Source organism: Eschscholzia californica, unplaced genomic scaffold, assembly GCF_041429995.1.
Source record: "Eschscholzia californica isolate CP2 unplaced genomic scaffold, dmEscCali1.0.p SCAF_2, whole genome shotgun sequence".
Taxonomy (NCBI): Eukaryota; Viridiplantae; Streptophyta; class Magnoliopsida; order Ranunculales; family Papaveraceae; genus Eschscholzia; species Eschscholzia californica.
The window spans coordinates 3,296,868-3,314,138 of record NW_028238309.1 but is presented as its reverse complement, the minus strand read 5'-3'; the positions used below and the strand labels follow the sequence as shown (position 1 = coordinate 3,314,138).

Genomic DNA, 17,271 nt, shown 5'->3' with positions numbered 1-17,271 from the left:
TGATTATCGCTTCGGCATGGAGGGGGTCTAAACGAAGAAGAATAATAAGCTCCCTCATGAGGAGCAATCGTGGTATCAAAAGACTTGGTAATAACATCGTGTGATAGCACCATCTGAAGAAGATCACAAAAAGTCGGCAAAGGAGGTTTAGTTAGAACCGATGAGGCAAAAAACTTGTAGTCAGAACCTAACCCCTTAAGGAACCAAAATACGTTTTCGTCATCTCCTATAGGTGCACCTACTGCTGCCAAAGATTCGAGAAGTACCCTAAATCTTCGAGCATAATCCGAAATGGTAGAGTTACCACGACAAAGTGACCTAATTTCCTCCTTTAGTTGAAGTACCCGTGTGACACCAGAATTTGCATAAACCATAGTTAACTGATCCCAGACATTAGAAGATCGAGTGAGACCCATGATTTCTGTCATGACTTCAGAAGATGAAGAGCTATAAATAATAGTGTAAACTAGCTTGTCCATACTTTTCCAAGATTCATATGTTGGATTTACAGCAAACGACCCATCCTGTTGTTGAACAGTAAGTGGAGGGGGAGAAATAGAACCATCAAGATGATGCAAAAGATGTTGACTATCCAAGAGTGAGAGAATATGAGGCTTCCATAAGAGGTAGTTATCCGATGTCAGCTTCAAGCAAATCATTGAGATGAGATGAGGGATTGAGAGCGAGGAACCAATTGACAAAGAACCAGGTGTATGTGGTACTATGGGATTCATGTTGATAAAGAAATCCGAGAAGAGTAAACACCAAGAAGAGATGCCCATAACAGTGAGGAGAACCGATTTGGAATCGGGACAACAAAGAATACCGAAAAAAATTCAAGGATACCGACAAGAGACTACCGGGAAGGATCGACTAATAACTCGTTGGAGTGTTAATAGCTCTGTATATCATAACAAAGATGACTGAATGGTTTCGGTGATAGGAAACTGAGAACCTTTATCTGTATTTATAGTTGAAATGATATACAATACTTAGGAAACTTTACATAAATGTGTACAAGCAAAAAAGAAACTTATCTAAAAAATTCTAGCCATATTGGGCGTCATTGGAAAGAGTTGATTCTCTTTCCAATTTTAATGAATTCACCGATCTTGTGAGATCAGTGGGATATTGTTTCCTAATAAAAATGACTACTCCATCCTCCATGGTCGGGTTTGGAAATGGCTATAAATATGATGATTTTGAAGAGTTCCATTCATTCAGAAAGAATTTCAGAGAAAACAAAGAAGAAGAAGAAGAAGAAGAAGAAGAAGGTGATGATGAAGATTGCTATGGTTCCAATAATGGTGCTACTTTTGTTCACAGTTCTTGTTCCAATGACAGAAGCTGCTCGTGTACCGGCAGCTAACCTCGATAAGGCCGTACCAGCAGCTAAGAATGTGCTTTACCCTCAAGGTAATATTGCTTAAAATTACTGTTGAGGAGATTGATTTAGAAAACTAATAAGTTAATTACTAATGTTGACTAACTTAATCTCTTTTTACTTGTTTGTTTTGATGATGATTGGAATGAAGCTTGCCCATGCTGCCAATGGGCATACTATGATGGAAGTTACCTCTGCATGAGGGTATGTTGCTAAGAAACCAGCAACTCACAAACCAGCAACTCACAAACCAATGGAAATATAATAATATATATCAATAAGAATTTGATCAACTTGTTGTTGTCAAATTTATGGTTGTGTCTTTAGTTTTGCCTTTCTAGGCCCTAATAAATTTCCCCTGTTTTTCTTTTCTTATTGTGATGTTCTCGTTTTATCTCTCTCTGTGATAGTCCCACATCGCTCGCAAGAGTGTCGAAATCTGGACTATATGTGTACGCCCAAATTTGGTAAGTAGCAAGGCCTTTTGGGTGAGCTTCTGAAGCCTTCGCTAACAACAAAAACCCCGTACATGTTGGCTTGGACTTGGGGTTCTAAAAGCGGGGACAATATCTAACTGCTAAGGCTTACGTCACACACACATTGTTTAACTCTCAAAATATATCATTAATCATTCCAGAGTAATCAAATTTACATATATTCCCACTTTATATGACTAGGGGTATAGCCCGTGCAGACTTAACAAAAAATTTGGTGAAATTAAGCAAATTCGGTACAAAATATTAATGTGAAGATAAATCAACAATCTTGTAACAAATTCTTTTACATTAAGAAAAAATATATATGTTGAAATTTAGATAAATCAAACGTATTACAATAATCATGCTACATTAAGAAAATAAGAAAAGCGTATACAGTTTTAGTTCTTTTACATAAGCTTTTCAATATATTTCTCTTTGTAACACTCATAAACTTGATCTCCAAGAGACCCCATTTGCATTTCCCTGTAGAATCAACAAACAACATTTCAACAACCATCAAAGAAATATAGGTATAAGAGAACTTTAGAAATCAAAGTACCAAAATGAATAACTTCTCATTTTTTCTTAATCACTTCTAGATTGCACTAACATTGAAGAATCAAAACAATAGTTTCTTCTTGTATCTCCCTCTGGGTGAATGACCAACAAAACATAAGATATCAAAAATATGAACTTAATGGAACGAAAATTATGATAAAACTTGTTTACTAAATTTATCGTAACTGTTTTTTATACTTTTCTTTCTGAAGTTGGACTACAGAGAAGCCAAAACCCTAATTGGATAATCCATTACCACAACTTTGGAGTTCCTAGTGGCGATACACCATGTCCACCAGCGCCCATGCAAAGAATAATAATAGCAGGATTTCTAGATGCACGTTGACTCCTTTACCTGCAACCAAAGTTCAAAAACATGTCGGCAGATGAAAGGTTTACCATAACTCGGAAGAAGCTTCACCCTCCATTTATGTTTCTTCATGATGGGTTAACCTTTTTTGCTATTTTATCGATAACCTTCTTTGCTTCATCTTCTCTAAACTTTTTAAGAACTTTAAGTTTCGAGACTTTGTTAAGATCACCAAAGATCCATTACCTGACGAAAAGAAAAAAGTTTCAGCTAATCCTATAACAAATTAATTTTTCAGAGTATATTCGACAAATTTATCTATCGTACTATAAAAACCCCAAAATAGTAAAATGCCCCCAATAAGCAGTTAAATTACAGAAGCGAGATAAAGAAATGAAATAGTGTTCTGCAAACGATCAGTTTTTTCAAATAATTGGAGGCCACAACCCAATACCCACACAAGCAATCTTTAGTATAGGTAAAATCATCAGGATTTAGACAAGGTTTTAATATTTTCAAGAAATGAAGGTAATGCCACAAGCCCACAACCCAATACCCACACAAGCAAGAAAATAAACCTAGAACTGAAATGCGTATTTGGCCACCTTGAAAATCAAGGACATCAAATAAAAATACTTTTCTAGGGTCCCTTGCATTTGTGTATGATTAGAGAGGACTCTTGTTTGTTACTTTTTGCCCTAATTGCACGTCTCCCCAAGTACGGAGTCAGAGCTCGAATAGGTAATTCCTTTGCGGGAGTTTTTAGTGATGATAAATCTATTTCCTGGATTGGACAAATTATAATTTTGATACCCATTATAGAAAACTAATTCAATGATAAAAAATAATTATAGCTAGAAAAGTTAAACGTCTAATCAGTCTTGTATTGCATTTGTTAAGAACAAACACATAAGTTTATGTTAGTAACACAAAGAAGTAATACTCAAAGTGAATCTCATGTTGATTCAAAAACACACCCATTAGTAGTAATCAATCCACTTCATTCGACCAGATTGTTGATTCAAGAACCTATATTGATAAGAAACCAAGATGAGAACTGAAATACAATCACAAGATATCAAAGAACTATAATAGACTACCTAGAAAGTCTCGTTTCGACACTTGCTTATGGCGGTGGAGGATTACACATTAGTTTCTAAAACTGACCACATGAACCTGAAGAAACTATAACTTTTCCCAGATGAATAAAAGCTACCTTACATATTGGGGACCTAGGTGTAGTTAATTTTCGAGTTAATTCCTATATGGCCCCCTACTTTGTGACCAGCTTCCTTTTTGGCCCCCAAATTTCTGTAAATTCAAATATGGCCCTCTATTTTCATGGAAATGTCATAACTACCCTTCCCATTAATATATTTTCAAAATAAAATTAAAAACAAAAACCTAAATTCCACCTCACTTCCCTCTCCACCACTCATCTCTCTCCATGTCACCTCTCTCTCTCCAAGTCAGCACTCTCTTCTCCGATGAAGGTCGCCGGCCGGAAAATTTTCCGGCCGGCGACCTTCAAACTTAAAAAAAAAATAATAATAATTTTTTTTTTCACTCATCTCTCTCTCTCTAAAAATTCTGGCGAAGGGGGTTTCCCTTCGCCGGAATCTGTTATGTTCTTCAACAGACTAGAATGGGTCTGTTGAAGAACATACCAGATCGACCTGTTTTTCAACAGACCAGTTCGGTATGTTGAAGAACAGACCGATTTGGTCTGTTCTTCAACAGATCTGGTTTGTTCTGTTGAAGAACAGATCTGGTCTCAACAGAACAGACCAGATTCCAGCGAAGGGGGAAATTTTTTTATTTTTTCTTAAGTTTGAAGATCGCCGGTCGGAAAAGTTTTCGGCCGGCGACCTTCATCGGAGAAGAGAGTGTTGACTTGGAGAGAGAGAGAGGTGAGTTGGAGAGAGAGGTGACGTGAAGAGAGATGAGTGGTGGAGAGGGAAGTGAGGTGGAATTTAAGTTTTTGTTTTTAATTTTAGGGTTATTTCCCTAATGGGCCCCTACTTTGTGACCAGCTTCCCGCCTGGCCCCCTACTTTACGAAAAATACCCATATGGCCCCCTTCCGTTATAACACCGTCACTCTCTCTCCTCCATCATGTTTTCTCTCTCTGCCAACTCACGCCACATCATCTGTTACGCCACCTCATCACCATCTCCGGCAGAGGTCGCCGGCCAGCCAAATTTCCGGCCGGCGACCTTCAAACTAAAAAAAAAAAAAAAAAATTTTTTTTCTCTCTTCCTCTCTCTCTCTCTAAAATTACTCCGGCGAAGGGAGACCTTCGCCGGAGTGGTCTGTTCTTCAATGAACAGACCGAGATCTGTTCTTCACTGAACAGACCCGGGTCTGTTCTTCAATGAACAGACCAGGTTTGTTCTTGAAGAACAGACCTTGGTCTGTTCATTGAAGAACAGACCACTCCGGCGAAGGTCTCCCTTCGCCGGAGTAATTTTAGAGAGAGAGAGGAAGAGAGAAAAAAAAAAAAAAAAAAAAATTTTAGTTTGAAGGTCGCCGGCCGGAAATTTAGCCGGCCGGCGACCTTTGCCGGAGATGGTGATGAGGTGGCGTAACAGATGATGTGGCGTGAGTTGGCAGAGAGAGAAAACATGATGGAGGAGAGAGAGTGACGGTGTTATAACGGAAGGGGGCCATATGGGTATTTTTCGTAAAGTAGGGGGCCAGGCGGGAAGCTGGTCACAAAGTAGGGGGCCATTAGGGAAATAACCCTTAATTTTATTTTGAAAATATATTAATGGGAAGGGTAGTTATGACATTTCCATGAAAATAGGGGGTCATATTTGAATTTACAGAAATTTGGGAGCCATAAAGGAAGTTGGTCACAAAGTAGGGGGCCATATAGGAATTAACTCTTAATTTTCTGTTAGAAACACACAAAAGCACAAAACAAAAAAATCAAGTTTTTTTTTGTTGAAGGAAACAAAAAGCTCAAGTTGACTCCTTATATGTTGATTAACCTTTTCCGACTCCACGTTTTTTCTGTCGGCTTCTTCAAAGTACTAAATCATCAAAACAGGGGACTAGAAAGAGAACCGGTTTGTTCTAAGCTAGAAATGTGAACTAATGGTATGTTACTAAATGTGAACTTCTGATATGCATCCTTCAAAACTCATGATTCCAATTCTAAAAAAACAGGATCTCCAATTCATACTTCATTGAGATGATTAATATATCTAATGAGATTTATAGGTTGATTGAAGTTGTTTACAACCAAAATTATAATAATCAAAGAATTAAAAAATATAATTTAGGGGTAACATACTATTCTAAAACAAATAAAAGAGTTAATTCTTATATGGCCCCCTACTTTGTGACCAACTTCTTTTATGGCCCCATTTTTTCGTAAATTCAAATATGACCCCCTATTTTCTAGTAAATGTCATTACTACCCTTCTTAATTCTAAATTTAAAACATTTAAAAAAAGTTATTTCCACCTCACCCCTCTCTCTCTCTCCACCTCACCCCTCTCTCTCTCTCCACCTCATCTCTCTACAACTCACCCCTCTCTCTCTCTCTCCAACTCACCTCTCTCTCTTTCCAACTCACCTCTCTCTCTTTCCAACTCACCTCTCTCTCTCTCCAACTCACCGACCTCCAACAACAAAAAAAAATTTCTCTCATCTCTCTCTCTCTAAATTTTTTTTTCTCTCATCTCTCTCTCTAAAAAAAAAAAGTCTTAAAAGCTTGGAATGTTCTTGCTCGTCGTCAGATCAGTACCCATCTCATTGAAATTGAATCTCGTCCACACATTACCCTTCTCTCTAACCCTCTTCTTGATCCCATCAAACTTCATAACATTATCAAAAACTTTGCTCCAAAACAACAACAACAACCTTTATCACTTTCTCTCTCTACAATTGGATCCTTCCCCAGTGATGAAAATGTTCTCTTTCTCTCTCCAACTCCTTCTTTATCACTCCTTCAATTTCACTCTCAATTGTGTGAACTACTTAAGAAAGAAAACATTGAAATTGGGGATAATTACTTACCTGAATCATGGGTTCCTCATTGTTCAGTTGCTCAAGGAGTAAACAGAAATCGAATTGGAGAAGGGTTTTGTATTTTAAGAGATCTCAAGTTGTTACCTGTTTCTGGGTATATAATGGATATTGGTTTAGTTGAATTTTCACCAGTTCGTGAGCTTTTCTCTTTTCCCCTTGAAAATTCATTTGACCCATGAAAGATCATCACTAAAAAAAAAGAGGTATCTAAACCCTAAATCTAAGTGATTTCTTATTGAATCTTCAAAAGATAAGAGATTAAAATTTAGGGTTTTGGATTCTGGGTAAATCCAGCCCCATGGGCTGTACAAGCTCAAAAATCGACGACCTCCCTGCCGTCGCACTTTGCCGTGACCGATGTTACTTTCTAGATGAAGCGATCCGGCAAAGGTACTTCCTTTCTGATTCTCATGTTGCTTATATTCAATCACTGAAAGGATTTGCTTTCTCTTTTGATCGTTTCTTTGATCATCAAGATCTTGATAATTTCATCTCTCATTCTTCCCGTGTTCTTCCACTTCCTTCAAATAGAAAAGGTGGTGGTGATGATCCTTCAACTTCATCTTCTTCACTACCTACTCCTCCTCCTCCTCCCAGTAATGGAGCTGCTGTTTCTTTTAATTCTAGTTCTAATTCTGGGTCTCATTTACATTTTCACGACTCTGATGATGGTGAAGATGATGATGATGAAGATTCAGACTTTTCTGGATCTCTTCATCATGATCATGATGAAGGTCATGAACATCATCATGAAACCCTAGAATCTGTTCCTAATAATGGTTATATGACTATGAATTATATGCAAAATCAACCAACACAGTCAGTTGTTTATGAACAAAGACCAATGAGTCCTGAAACTTTACATTATGGGGAATCTTCGTCTTCCTCTTGAAAGGTCTGCTCGTGAACAGACCGATCTGGTCTGTTCACGGCTCCGGCGAAGGGAAACCCCCTTCGCCGGAGTTTTTAGAGAGAGAGAGATGAGAGTAAATTTTTTTTTTTTTTTTTTTTGAGGTCGGCCGGAAAATTTTCCGGTCGGCGACTTTAATCGGAGAAGATGAAGGTGAGTTGGAGAGAGAAAGGACTGAGTTGGAGAGAGTGAGTTGGAAAGAGAGAGAGGTGAATTGGAGAGAGAGAGGGGTGAGTTGTAGAGAGAGATGAGGTGGAGAGAGAGAGAAAGGGGTGAGGTGGAAATAACTTTTTTTAAATGTTTTAAATTTAGAATTAAGAAGGGTAGTAATGACATTTACTTGAAAATAGGGGGTCATATTTGAATTTACGAAAAAAAGGGGACCATAAAGGAAACTGGTCACAAAGTAGGGGGCCATATAGGAATTAACTCAATAAATTTTGAATAAAAAAACCCTACTAATAAAAGGAAAACTAAAATTGTTCCCCGTTTCAATACTTCATTGAGATGGTGAGAGAAGTGAAAATCTAATTTAGGACTAAAATGACATCATTTACAAAATCGTCTAGAGATAATTGGCGATATAAACCTATCATGCTATATGAATCCAAACAAAGGGATAAGACTGTAAGAGTTGGGATGTAGACTCCAAATGCTCTACAAAGTAGGATGCCCTATATAAAATGACATATAGTTTCAAAAGGTTGCAATACTCACAAGGCATCTCAGATAAGAGTAATTGCAACAAGAAAAGAAAGATAAGAGTAATTAATTATATATACAATGTTCATCATTTAAACAATAAGAAAGCACAATCTTCTTTCTGTTTGGCTATTCATTTTCAATCTTCAATAAGTAAAGTATATGTGGTTTATTCATTGGAACATGGATGAGTTCTTTTCAATTTCTCATCAGTGCAAATGCTTTATAAATCTTGAACCGATGTATTTCTTTTTTGTTGAAAGAACAGATGCAGGATGCAGTCCTTAATCTCTCAACTATAACAAAAAAAAGAGAGGATATTGTGATGAGTTCAGTTAGGCATTTTATCGAACACTTAGTGTGTGCCAAGTGTTTGAGTTATTACCGATAATATTAACAGCGAAACCAATCCCACCGATACCTTCCGTCACCTCTTCCTCTGTAATCAAACTATAAGAAATATTAAATAGTATAATTTTTGTAAAATCGAAAATATTTCATTCATTTAAGGTTACCCTATATTTATAAGGCCGCCACCGCTTTGGGAAAGCTAAATAGTTTCCGGGGTGTGAAATTTTAAAGGGAATATACAAATTCTTGAAAATTTTCTGGGGAAACATATTTTATGGGGAATATTTTTTAGCTCTCTCTCCCCACCTCACCACTCTCTCTCCCCACCACTCTCTCTGTCTTCTCCGACCAGGTCGCCGACCGAAAATTTTTCCGGTCGGCGACTTGGAAAGATAAAAAAAAAAAATCACTCTCTCTCTCGAAACTCTTGGGAGGCAAGCCCCTATAGTTATTTTGGGAGGCAAGCCCCTACTTCAAAGGTACCCATGATTTGCACTTCCATTCTGAATCTCACAACCATATTTCATTGAGAGATAAGAGTGATGGAAATTGGATAGATGAGAAAAAAAAATATCCACTAGCCTTTTTCAATATTATAATAGTATTATGTTCATTACTTTTGATGTTTGGTACAAATAATGCTGCAACTTGACTGATGGAATTCTCCTATTCAATGAACCTACTACTCATTTTCATGCAATCACTTCAAAAACAAAAGAGAGTTGAAAAAGTTGACCAAAACTCACTGGCAAGAGTGACTACTCACTCCTCCTTGGGTCCAGTTTGGGATTCAAAATGGCTATAAATATGATGATTTTGAAGAGTTTCATTCATTCAGAGTTCCAGGAGAAACAAAGAAAGAAGAAGATGATGAAGATTGCTATGGTTCCAATAATGGTGCTACTTTTATTCACAGTTCTTGTCTCAATGACAGAACAAGCTGATGCAGGTAACGATGTACTAGCTGCTAACCTCGACAAGGCCGTACCAGCAGCTAACCTCAACAAAGGCGTACCCGCAGCTAACCTCAACAAAGGCGTACCGGCAGCTAACCTCGACAAGGCCGTACCAGCTGCTAAGAATGTACTTTACCCTCAAGGTAATATTGATTAATTATTGTTGAGAAGATCGATTTTGAATACTAATAAGTTAACTTAATCTCTTTTTACTCGTTTGTTTTGATGATGAAATAATGAAGAGTGCCCATGCTGCCAATGGGGATACAGTGGTAGAATTTTCCTCTGCAAGATGATATGTTGCAAAACCTAAGAAACCAACAACTCACAAACCAGTGGAAATAGAATAATACTAATAAGAATTTGATCAACTTGTTGTTGTCAAATTTAATTTATGCTTGTGTCTTTAGTTTGGCCTTCTAGGCTCTCATATGTCCCCTGTTTTTCTTATCTTTATTGTGATGTTGTTATGTGATGTCGTATTGTCGACTCTCTCTCTCTCTCTCTCTCACACACACACACACATTAATACTCAAAATATATCATTAATCACGGTATAACTAAAGATGTTTCTTCCAGAGTTACATATATGATAGTATAACAAATCGAGGTATATAGATGATATTAAGACATCAGAAGAGTATAAAATTGTTAATGGTCGAAAGAAACATGTATAAGTGAGTGATCATGCGATGACAAATACACGAAGCTCGCCTCTATCTCCCCTTGTAATACGGGTATCTTTGTCAAGATAGGTAATTTCAAATTCACCACTTCCTCTATTAGATTGAGGCCTTAATGCATCTGGAATTTGAGGTAACTCAAGTAATGGAAGCTGCGACAAGTTCCCTGTTGTTTTCACCGTCGTTTTCTCAAATTTGATTTTTATCTTTGCAGATCCTAGGCGCAATAACGAATAGGATTAACGAAAAAAATTTGCAAAACTAAGAATGGAATGACATGATAATTGCCAAAAAGAAACTAACCTGTGAGTTCAAACTTGTGTTCTAATGTGGCTGTCGCTTCTATGGGTTGAAGCGGCCATGGAGCACCTAACTGAATCTCTACTATGTTATCAAAATCTTTACTGAAGATATCGATCCGTTGGAAAACCTAGTGATCAGAAACAAATACACCCAGTTCAAAGAACATCAATATTCGGTATTGTTGCTAAGCTAATGATGGTTCATAGTCTAAAGTGGTGTTTTTTATTGTGTGAACTAGACTAGACTGAGTCTGACTTGTCTGAATCTGAGTCGTCTAACTTGTTCTGGTCATGACTCATGGGCATAAAAGTTCTTTTAGAAAACGGGTTCTTAGTTCAGAGTTTATCTTTAATTCATTTGGACCCAAAGTCATATTGGGTGAGCCATTCAGACGAATCAAACACACGAGTTAGATATGAATTTGAAAAGAAAAAACAAATACCATCCAAGTGAGACAAATAGAAGTCCCAATTCAGAAGGTAGCTGGCCAGAGTTATGGTCATGGGCATAATAGTTCAGACTTTATGTTTGACTCATTTGGACCCAGAATCATGCCGAGTCAGCCATTCATACGAGTCAAAGACACGAGTTAGATCTGAATTTGAAAGAAAAAGAAAACACCGTGGGAAAAAAAAAGAGGTGCCTACTCGGAAGGTACCTGGCCAAGAGTTATGGGTAGTACGCTTCTGAGGGAAGGCCCAGGGCGACTCCCACCAAGAGTACGTGATGAGAACCCACTGCTATATATCAATTTCCATCTCCCTTGGAGTTTATCTAGACCTTCTGAGAGGTCCACAATGCCACCTGCTGCTTCCAGTTCTTTGGCAGCAGCATTAGCTTTTTCCAAATCTTCTTCATTAGCAGCAAGTCCTCTATTCAACCCAGAAACAGCACTCTGCATTTAAACCACATACTTGTCTCAACTCTCAAATTTAAAGCATATTCTCAAACAAAAAACAACATTTTGGGGCCATATATAATATCGACAATGAAGACAAAAAGACGATCTGATATTATATGTAATTTAGTCTTTTGTTCTCCTCTCACACTATATGCTATAGGAAAATAAATGATGCTTCTAATAGGAAACATAAACACAGCCGTAGCTCATAACTCCAATTAACTTAAAGAAAAGGGAAGCTAGATGGGTTAAGAAAACGAATTCAAATGGGTTTTCAAATTATTTGAGTTCATCATTTCCGGAATGGGATGATATTGAAATGCTTACGTGAAAGTTTATCATCTCTTACATTCTTGTTAGAATAACGGAGAACGCATACAACGAACCATAAGGTGGAAAGATTACTATTGTATATCGTTTCTCTTAGTAGCCATGCTTGTCTTCTACGGTTTTATGACGTTTTCTTGATTTTGAAAGATTATAATATCTTATCATTATGTGGGACTATTCTCACTCTCCCCCCTGAACTGTGGTGTTCCTTGAACCTCACTGTTAGAGTATGAGGATCGAGATCCGAAGGTATCAAGAATCAACCGTCCAAGATATATGAAGATGAGACAGATCGACATGAAGAGATCCGACGATCAAGATGAGTCCAAGATGATGGAAGATATGAAAGATATCGAACACTAACACATGTCCTTTTGTTAGGACACATGGTCGTGCTTGTGACAGTTTGGGCCTATCACATACGGGTCAAACCTTGATACCGTATTAATTTTGAAGGTATTTAACTCAAAATCAATTGGTGGTGGATGAACAAACCCTAGATATTACATTCTGGGTCGTGGAGTGTTCCTTTGTATATGTGCTACTATTCTCATAGTAAGCCACCTCTTCAATGAGGCAAATGACACTAAAAACTTAACAATTAAAGAATGTAAAACTTACCCACTTACTAATTCATCATAAAAATGAGATTAAAACAACATTAGACCACTAACTAAAGAGTAAAGATGATATCAACCACAATCCAATGAAATAAGCACAATCGAACATTGAAAAAATAACCCATTTTTCACAATTTCATACTCATTAATTCTACAAAACAACAATTACTAAACCACAAACAAAATCAACTGAATCTAAGAGCTACCTAGATAAGAGATTCATATAAGTAGAATGATGAAAACTCACCAGTAATTTGATCTTAAGTTCAGATGAGTTAGTGATCAAGTTTTCAACTGCAGCAGTAACAGTTTCTGCAGAGGTTTCAACTGCAGCAGTTACAGTTTCTGCAGATGTTTTCCTAATTGTATTCCTTTTGGGGTGATTCAATATTAGAGGTGATGATTTTAATGACTGATTTTGGGATTTGATATTCAAAGTAGTTTGATTTGTGGGTATGTTACTACTTGGAAGAAAACATCTTGGAGGAAAAGATGAAGATAGAGATCTTGGGGATTGTAATAGAGAAGTTGTAGTAGCCATTGGTTGCTTGTTTCTGGTTAATCTTGACAATGGTATGGGTAGAGTGATTGGCTGTGGCTTAAATTGAATTTGGCCCCTTTGTTATTTATAGTTCCAGCCTATCCATCCAGTCCCCTACTATTTATAATTTATGGTGGTAAATAAAACAAGTATGATATTTTGCCGATCCTTTGGCCACAAAAATCACATGTCATTTAGGAGGACGCGTACGCTTAGGAGACTAGGAGTTAGAGATGTCGGTATCAATTGCATTATGTCGGTCTCTTTTTTTTTTGTTATGGGTATTATGTCGGTCTAGGAGAGAGGCAGAATACCATTTTGAAATGTAATATGAATAAGACGTGTTCGAGTTTAAATCACAATTTTCCTTTTTTGTAGAATGGTCATTGACCAATTTAAAGTTTGCTAATATCGTGATAAGCAACTGGAAATTCGATAAGCATATTCTGTTATTGTTGAAGGCGCCCCTTTCCCAACATACCCCAAACAAAATTTAGCAGCGGGAGGCGACTATGCAATGAAGGTAGGGGTCTTTGAAAGTGGGTAGCAATTTGGAGGTGCCTATAGAAATGAGGCTTTAGAATATCAAAAGCCCAAATTTCGGGTTGTGAAGAGGGAAATTTTAAATGCACTCATCATATTTTTTATATACACACACATCTGAGGTATTTTTGTTAAAATAAAAGGAGATGTGAGTGTCACAGGTAGAATTGGTAGGTGTATATAACATTTTCCGAAGCGAGGAAATGTAGGGGTCGTTGATAAAAAATTGTCCAAATTGGTAGTCCGACATTAGAATTGAAAAAAATCGGGGATTTTAACAATTGGGAGCTTGAACTCTTAAAGCAAGTCCAGTCAGTGTAGGGGATCGGACTCCCAATTTTGAAAGCCCCTGAATTTTCTCAACTCCAATGTCGGGCTTCCAACAAGAACTCTCAAATCCAAATTACATAGATGTGTGATGTACGAGTGTAGAGTTTTGATTTCAACTTTTAACTACTGCCTCCGTCCCATTTTGTTGGTTGTTATTCCTTTTACGGATGTCCCAAAATGTTTGGTCACTTTCCTCTTATAACATTCATTTAATTATTAAAATGATGAAACTTCCAAGACTATCCTTTAGTTTGAATACAATTCAAAAGTTCTAATCAGTTATACGCTTCTACCAATGTTGTATTTAATGAAATACTCTATACTAAATTAGGGTAGTTTAGAAAAAATCTTTATATTTGTCAACAATAAATACCATTCATTAATAAATTGAATTCCCCAAAACTACAAACAAAATGGGACGGAGGAAGTATAAGTTATTAGTTTTAAATATGAAATTTAAATTTGATATTGTTCTAGAGAGAAAGAGAATTTTAAAAAAGATAAATAAAAAGAAAAATTAGAGACAAAATGTAAAAAAAAAAAAGATAAATAAAAAGAAAAATTAGAGACAAAATGTAAAAAAGAATTTAAGGCAATAAATTTTTTTGGAAAAATCACATTTAAAAAAAATTAAACTTACTAAAAAGTAAATTTAAATAACCTTGAGACCCACCCTATTTTACTGTCGGGAGTCTCCAACTAGCTGTTGGGGTCTCCCAACAGTAAGAGTTTGGAGTTGGGAGTCCGGGATCGGGAGGAAGGACTCCTAACCCCCGATGTGGGAGTCTCAGTCCGTACACCTTGGACATTGGAGTTGCTCTAATCTCGTATTAGAGTGGTGTTGCACAGGCCCACCTAACATAAAACCTACCATTGTTCAAAAAAAAGAAACATAAAACCTATTTTTTTTTTTTTGTGATGAAACATAAAACCTACCTAATTCCCCTAGAGAACCACTTTGGAGTCATGGGCACATGAGGGAGAGGAGGGGAGGGGACCACTTTGGAGTCATGGACAGTTTCAGAAGGTTGGACATAGAAACACAGCCTTGCTAACTGACCAGTGGGAACACAAAAATAAAGGTAATAAGTGAACACAAAAATGTGGTCCACCATCTCCTTTATAGGCACACCCAAAATAAAAATAAAATATTTTAAAAGCAAAACAAGTGAATATAGAGAAACACAATTGAGGGAACATAAAAAAACACAAAGCTATTGTAGATTAAAGTTTGAGGAATGAAAGTTAAACATCCAAAACCATATCATTCACCCAACCTCCCAAAATTTCCACTCTATATGGGTTATTAATTTCAAATCTTCTTTTATGCATGTTTGAGCCCTTCCAAACATACCCTTTATTTTGAAAGGACACGATTTTACTGTGGACTATATATTTTTACAGTTGATTGTCAAATATTAAAATCCACCGTTTGATAGAAAAACATTTTTTTCTTAAAATGTTGTTATATATGCATTTGTGTCTCGGATCCAAAATTTACAGAGGAAACCAACTTGTTAACTACTCTAACGAATGGTTGTTGACGAATAGAAACACATATTACTGCCTACTAAATTACGTTTTACTGAAGGACGCATACATATTGTATAAGAATACCAACTTAGACATAAGCTTTTTCTTTTTTTGATGAGAAACTTAGACATAAGCTTAAGACTCAATATGGTAGTACAAGGGGCTATAGATCAAATAATCATTAAAATTACCTAAAGAATGTAAAAATTTATACTAAGATTTGGATAATTAAGAAAAGGTTAAACAATAATAACAGAGCCTGATCTTGGGTGTCTTTTGTTGTAAGTAAGAGAGACATATAACGAAATTTCAGGAAAGAGGAAATTATTAGGCTTCTTAGGTATGATTTATTAAAGTGGTATTACCTGAGATTTGGTTATTTTATGTTTTGACATGGTTCTTTGAAAAACTTTTTTTTTTTACTGTGTTATGAGATCTTTATATTTTCGTATGTCTTCTTTAGATATTTAAAGTTGTTTAGTGGAGTATCGTTGTAATTTTACTGAACCCTTAACGATTCTGCAAAAAAATTATTATTTCAATTAAATGTTATTTCATTTTCTCTTGTTAAAATTGTATGGAATTTAATTTTATGTGTTCTCTTCCATTATGTATTTGACTATAGGAAGTCTTATGTGTAAATTCCATAACCAATAGCCCTTAAGGAATCACAAAGATAGACATGTTAAGTTTCTTAGTAGAAGTTCAACAAACAAAAAAGAAGTGTCTTAGTAGAAAAAACTATACTGAAATAGTTGGATTTTACCCTTAAGCCCTTATTACTCTTTATAAACTATTATATTTTATAAAATAATGATAATTTTATTGTACTCACCGACTATATAATATATTTCAGTCACACACCATCACTCACATTGTTTCATGTCGATATCGTACACATTCTAATTATTTTATATAGTTTTACACATGACTTGACACTTACATTTGCGGATCCTCATTTTCAGGACCACCACTAAAGTTTGTTCTAATTTCAATAATATTATGTTTAGCATTGAGCTATGCCATGTATAAATAAAACAAATGAGAACTCCCAAAGGTTTATAACCAAATATTGTGTTTCTGTAATATCCGGGTGTGCTCGTTAAATTTACTGCCCTTTTTCAACAAGAAGTAAACATGGCATCTGAAACGCCATAAACTAGACCAGAAGTGATCATAGACTACTCTTGAACTCGAACAAACATCCACCATCCCATATATGGGTGTCTATAGGGTACTCGAACTGGACTTGATCCGTGTTGGGCTTGAAGAGCACAGACCGACATTAGTGCGAGTCCAACGGACTGCTCTAATTCGTGTATTCCAGACGATTCAGTCGGAGGGTTATGGCGAGTGCCAATAAAGGCATAGATATACGTACACCCAACACGAACTGACGCCATTCCGAGACCCATAGGGAGTGTCAAGAGAGGGTTAGAAATCTGACTTCTAATAGTATGTGATGATGAGTCAACACCTGGTTGCCCAAGTGGTTCACAGTGTTGACATAAACTTTAAAAACCTGGAGGTCCTAGATCGATTCCCACGTGAAGTGGAATCTATGGTTATTGAACTTGAGTTATTAAAGGTGTAAATAATGTATAAATTTATCGGCCTTTTAGGCCTCTTTCATGTTGTTAGATTTTAGGCATCTTTCATTACAAGTTTAACTTAGGCGATTATCGTGTTTATCACATCTTCATGATGTATGTCTTGTAACGACTCAGCCACACAGGTAGATCCTAGTCTATTTCTCAAAAACAAAATAGTATTGTATGTGATGATGGCAATCAAAGTAA

The 17,271-nt window shown here is 36.4% G+C and overlaps 2 protein-coding genes and 1 long non-coding RNA gene across 3 annotated transcripts; 2 read left to right on the top strand and 1 right to left on the bottom strand.

The window, feature by feature from the left end:
- The first annotated feature begins 3,393 nt into the window (after positions 1-3,393).
- Positions 3,394-6,948, top strand: LOC147555316 (uncharacterized). Its single transcript, XM_086657631.1, has 2 exons — positions 3,394-3,472; positions 6,443-6,948. The coding sequence occupies exons 1-2, from the start codon at positions 3,394-3,396 to the stop codon at positions 6,946-6,948; spliced, it is 585 nt and encodes a 194-aa protein (XP_086513757.1).
- Positions 6,949-9,260: 2,312 nt separating this feature from the next.
- LOC147555315 (uncharacterized) lies at positions 9,261-10,163 on the top strand. Its single transcript, XR_015234855.1, has 2 exons — positions 9,261-9,831; positions 9,931-10,163. It is a non-coding gene; the product is annotated as an uncharacterized LOC147555315 (long non-coding RNA).
- A 50-nt stretch (positions 10,164-10,213) lies between these two features.
- Positions 10,214-13,189, bottom strand: FIB4 (Plastid-lipid associated protein PAP / fibrillin family protein). The gene is made up of 4 exons (XM_086662838.1): positions 12,773-13,189; positions 11,333-11,569; positions 10,675-10,801; positions 10,214-10,588 (listed from the first exon to the last, which is right to left on the bottom strand). The coding sequence occupies exons 1-4, from the start codon at positions 13,064-13,066 to the stop codon at positions 10,374-10,376; spliced, it is 873 nt and encodes a 290-aa protein (XP_086518964.1). The 5' UTR covers positions 13,067-13,189; the 3' UTR covers positions 10,214-10,373.
- Positions 13,190-17,271: the final 4,082 nt, after the last annotated feature.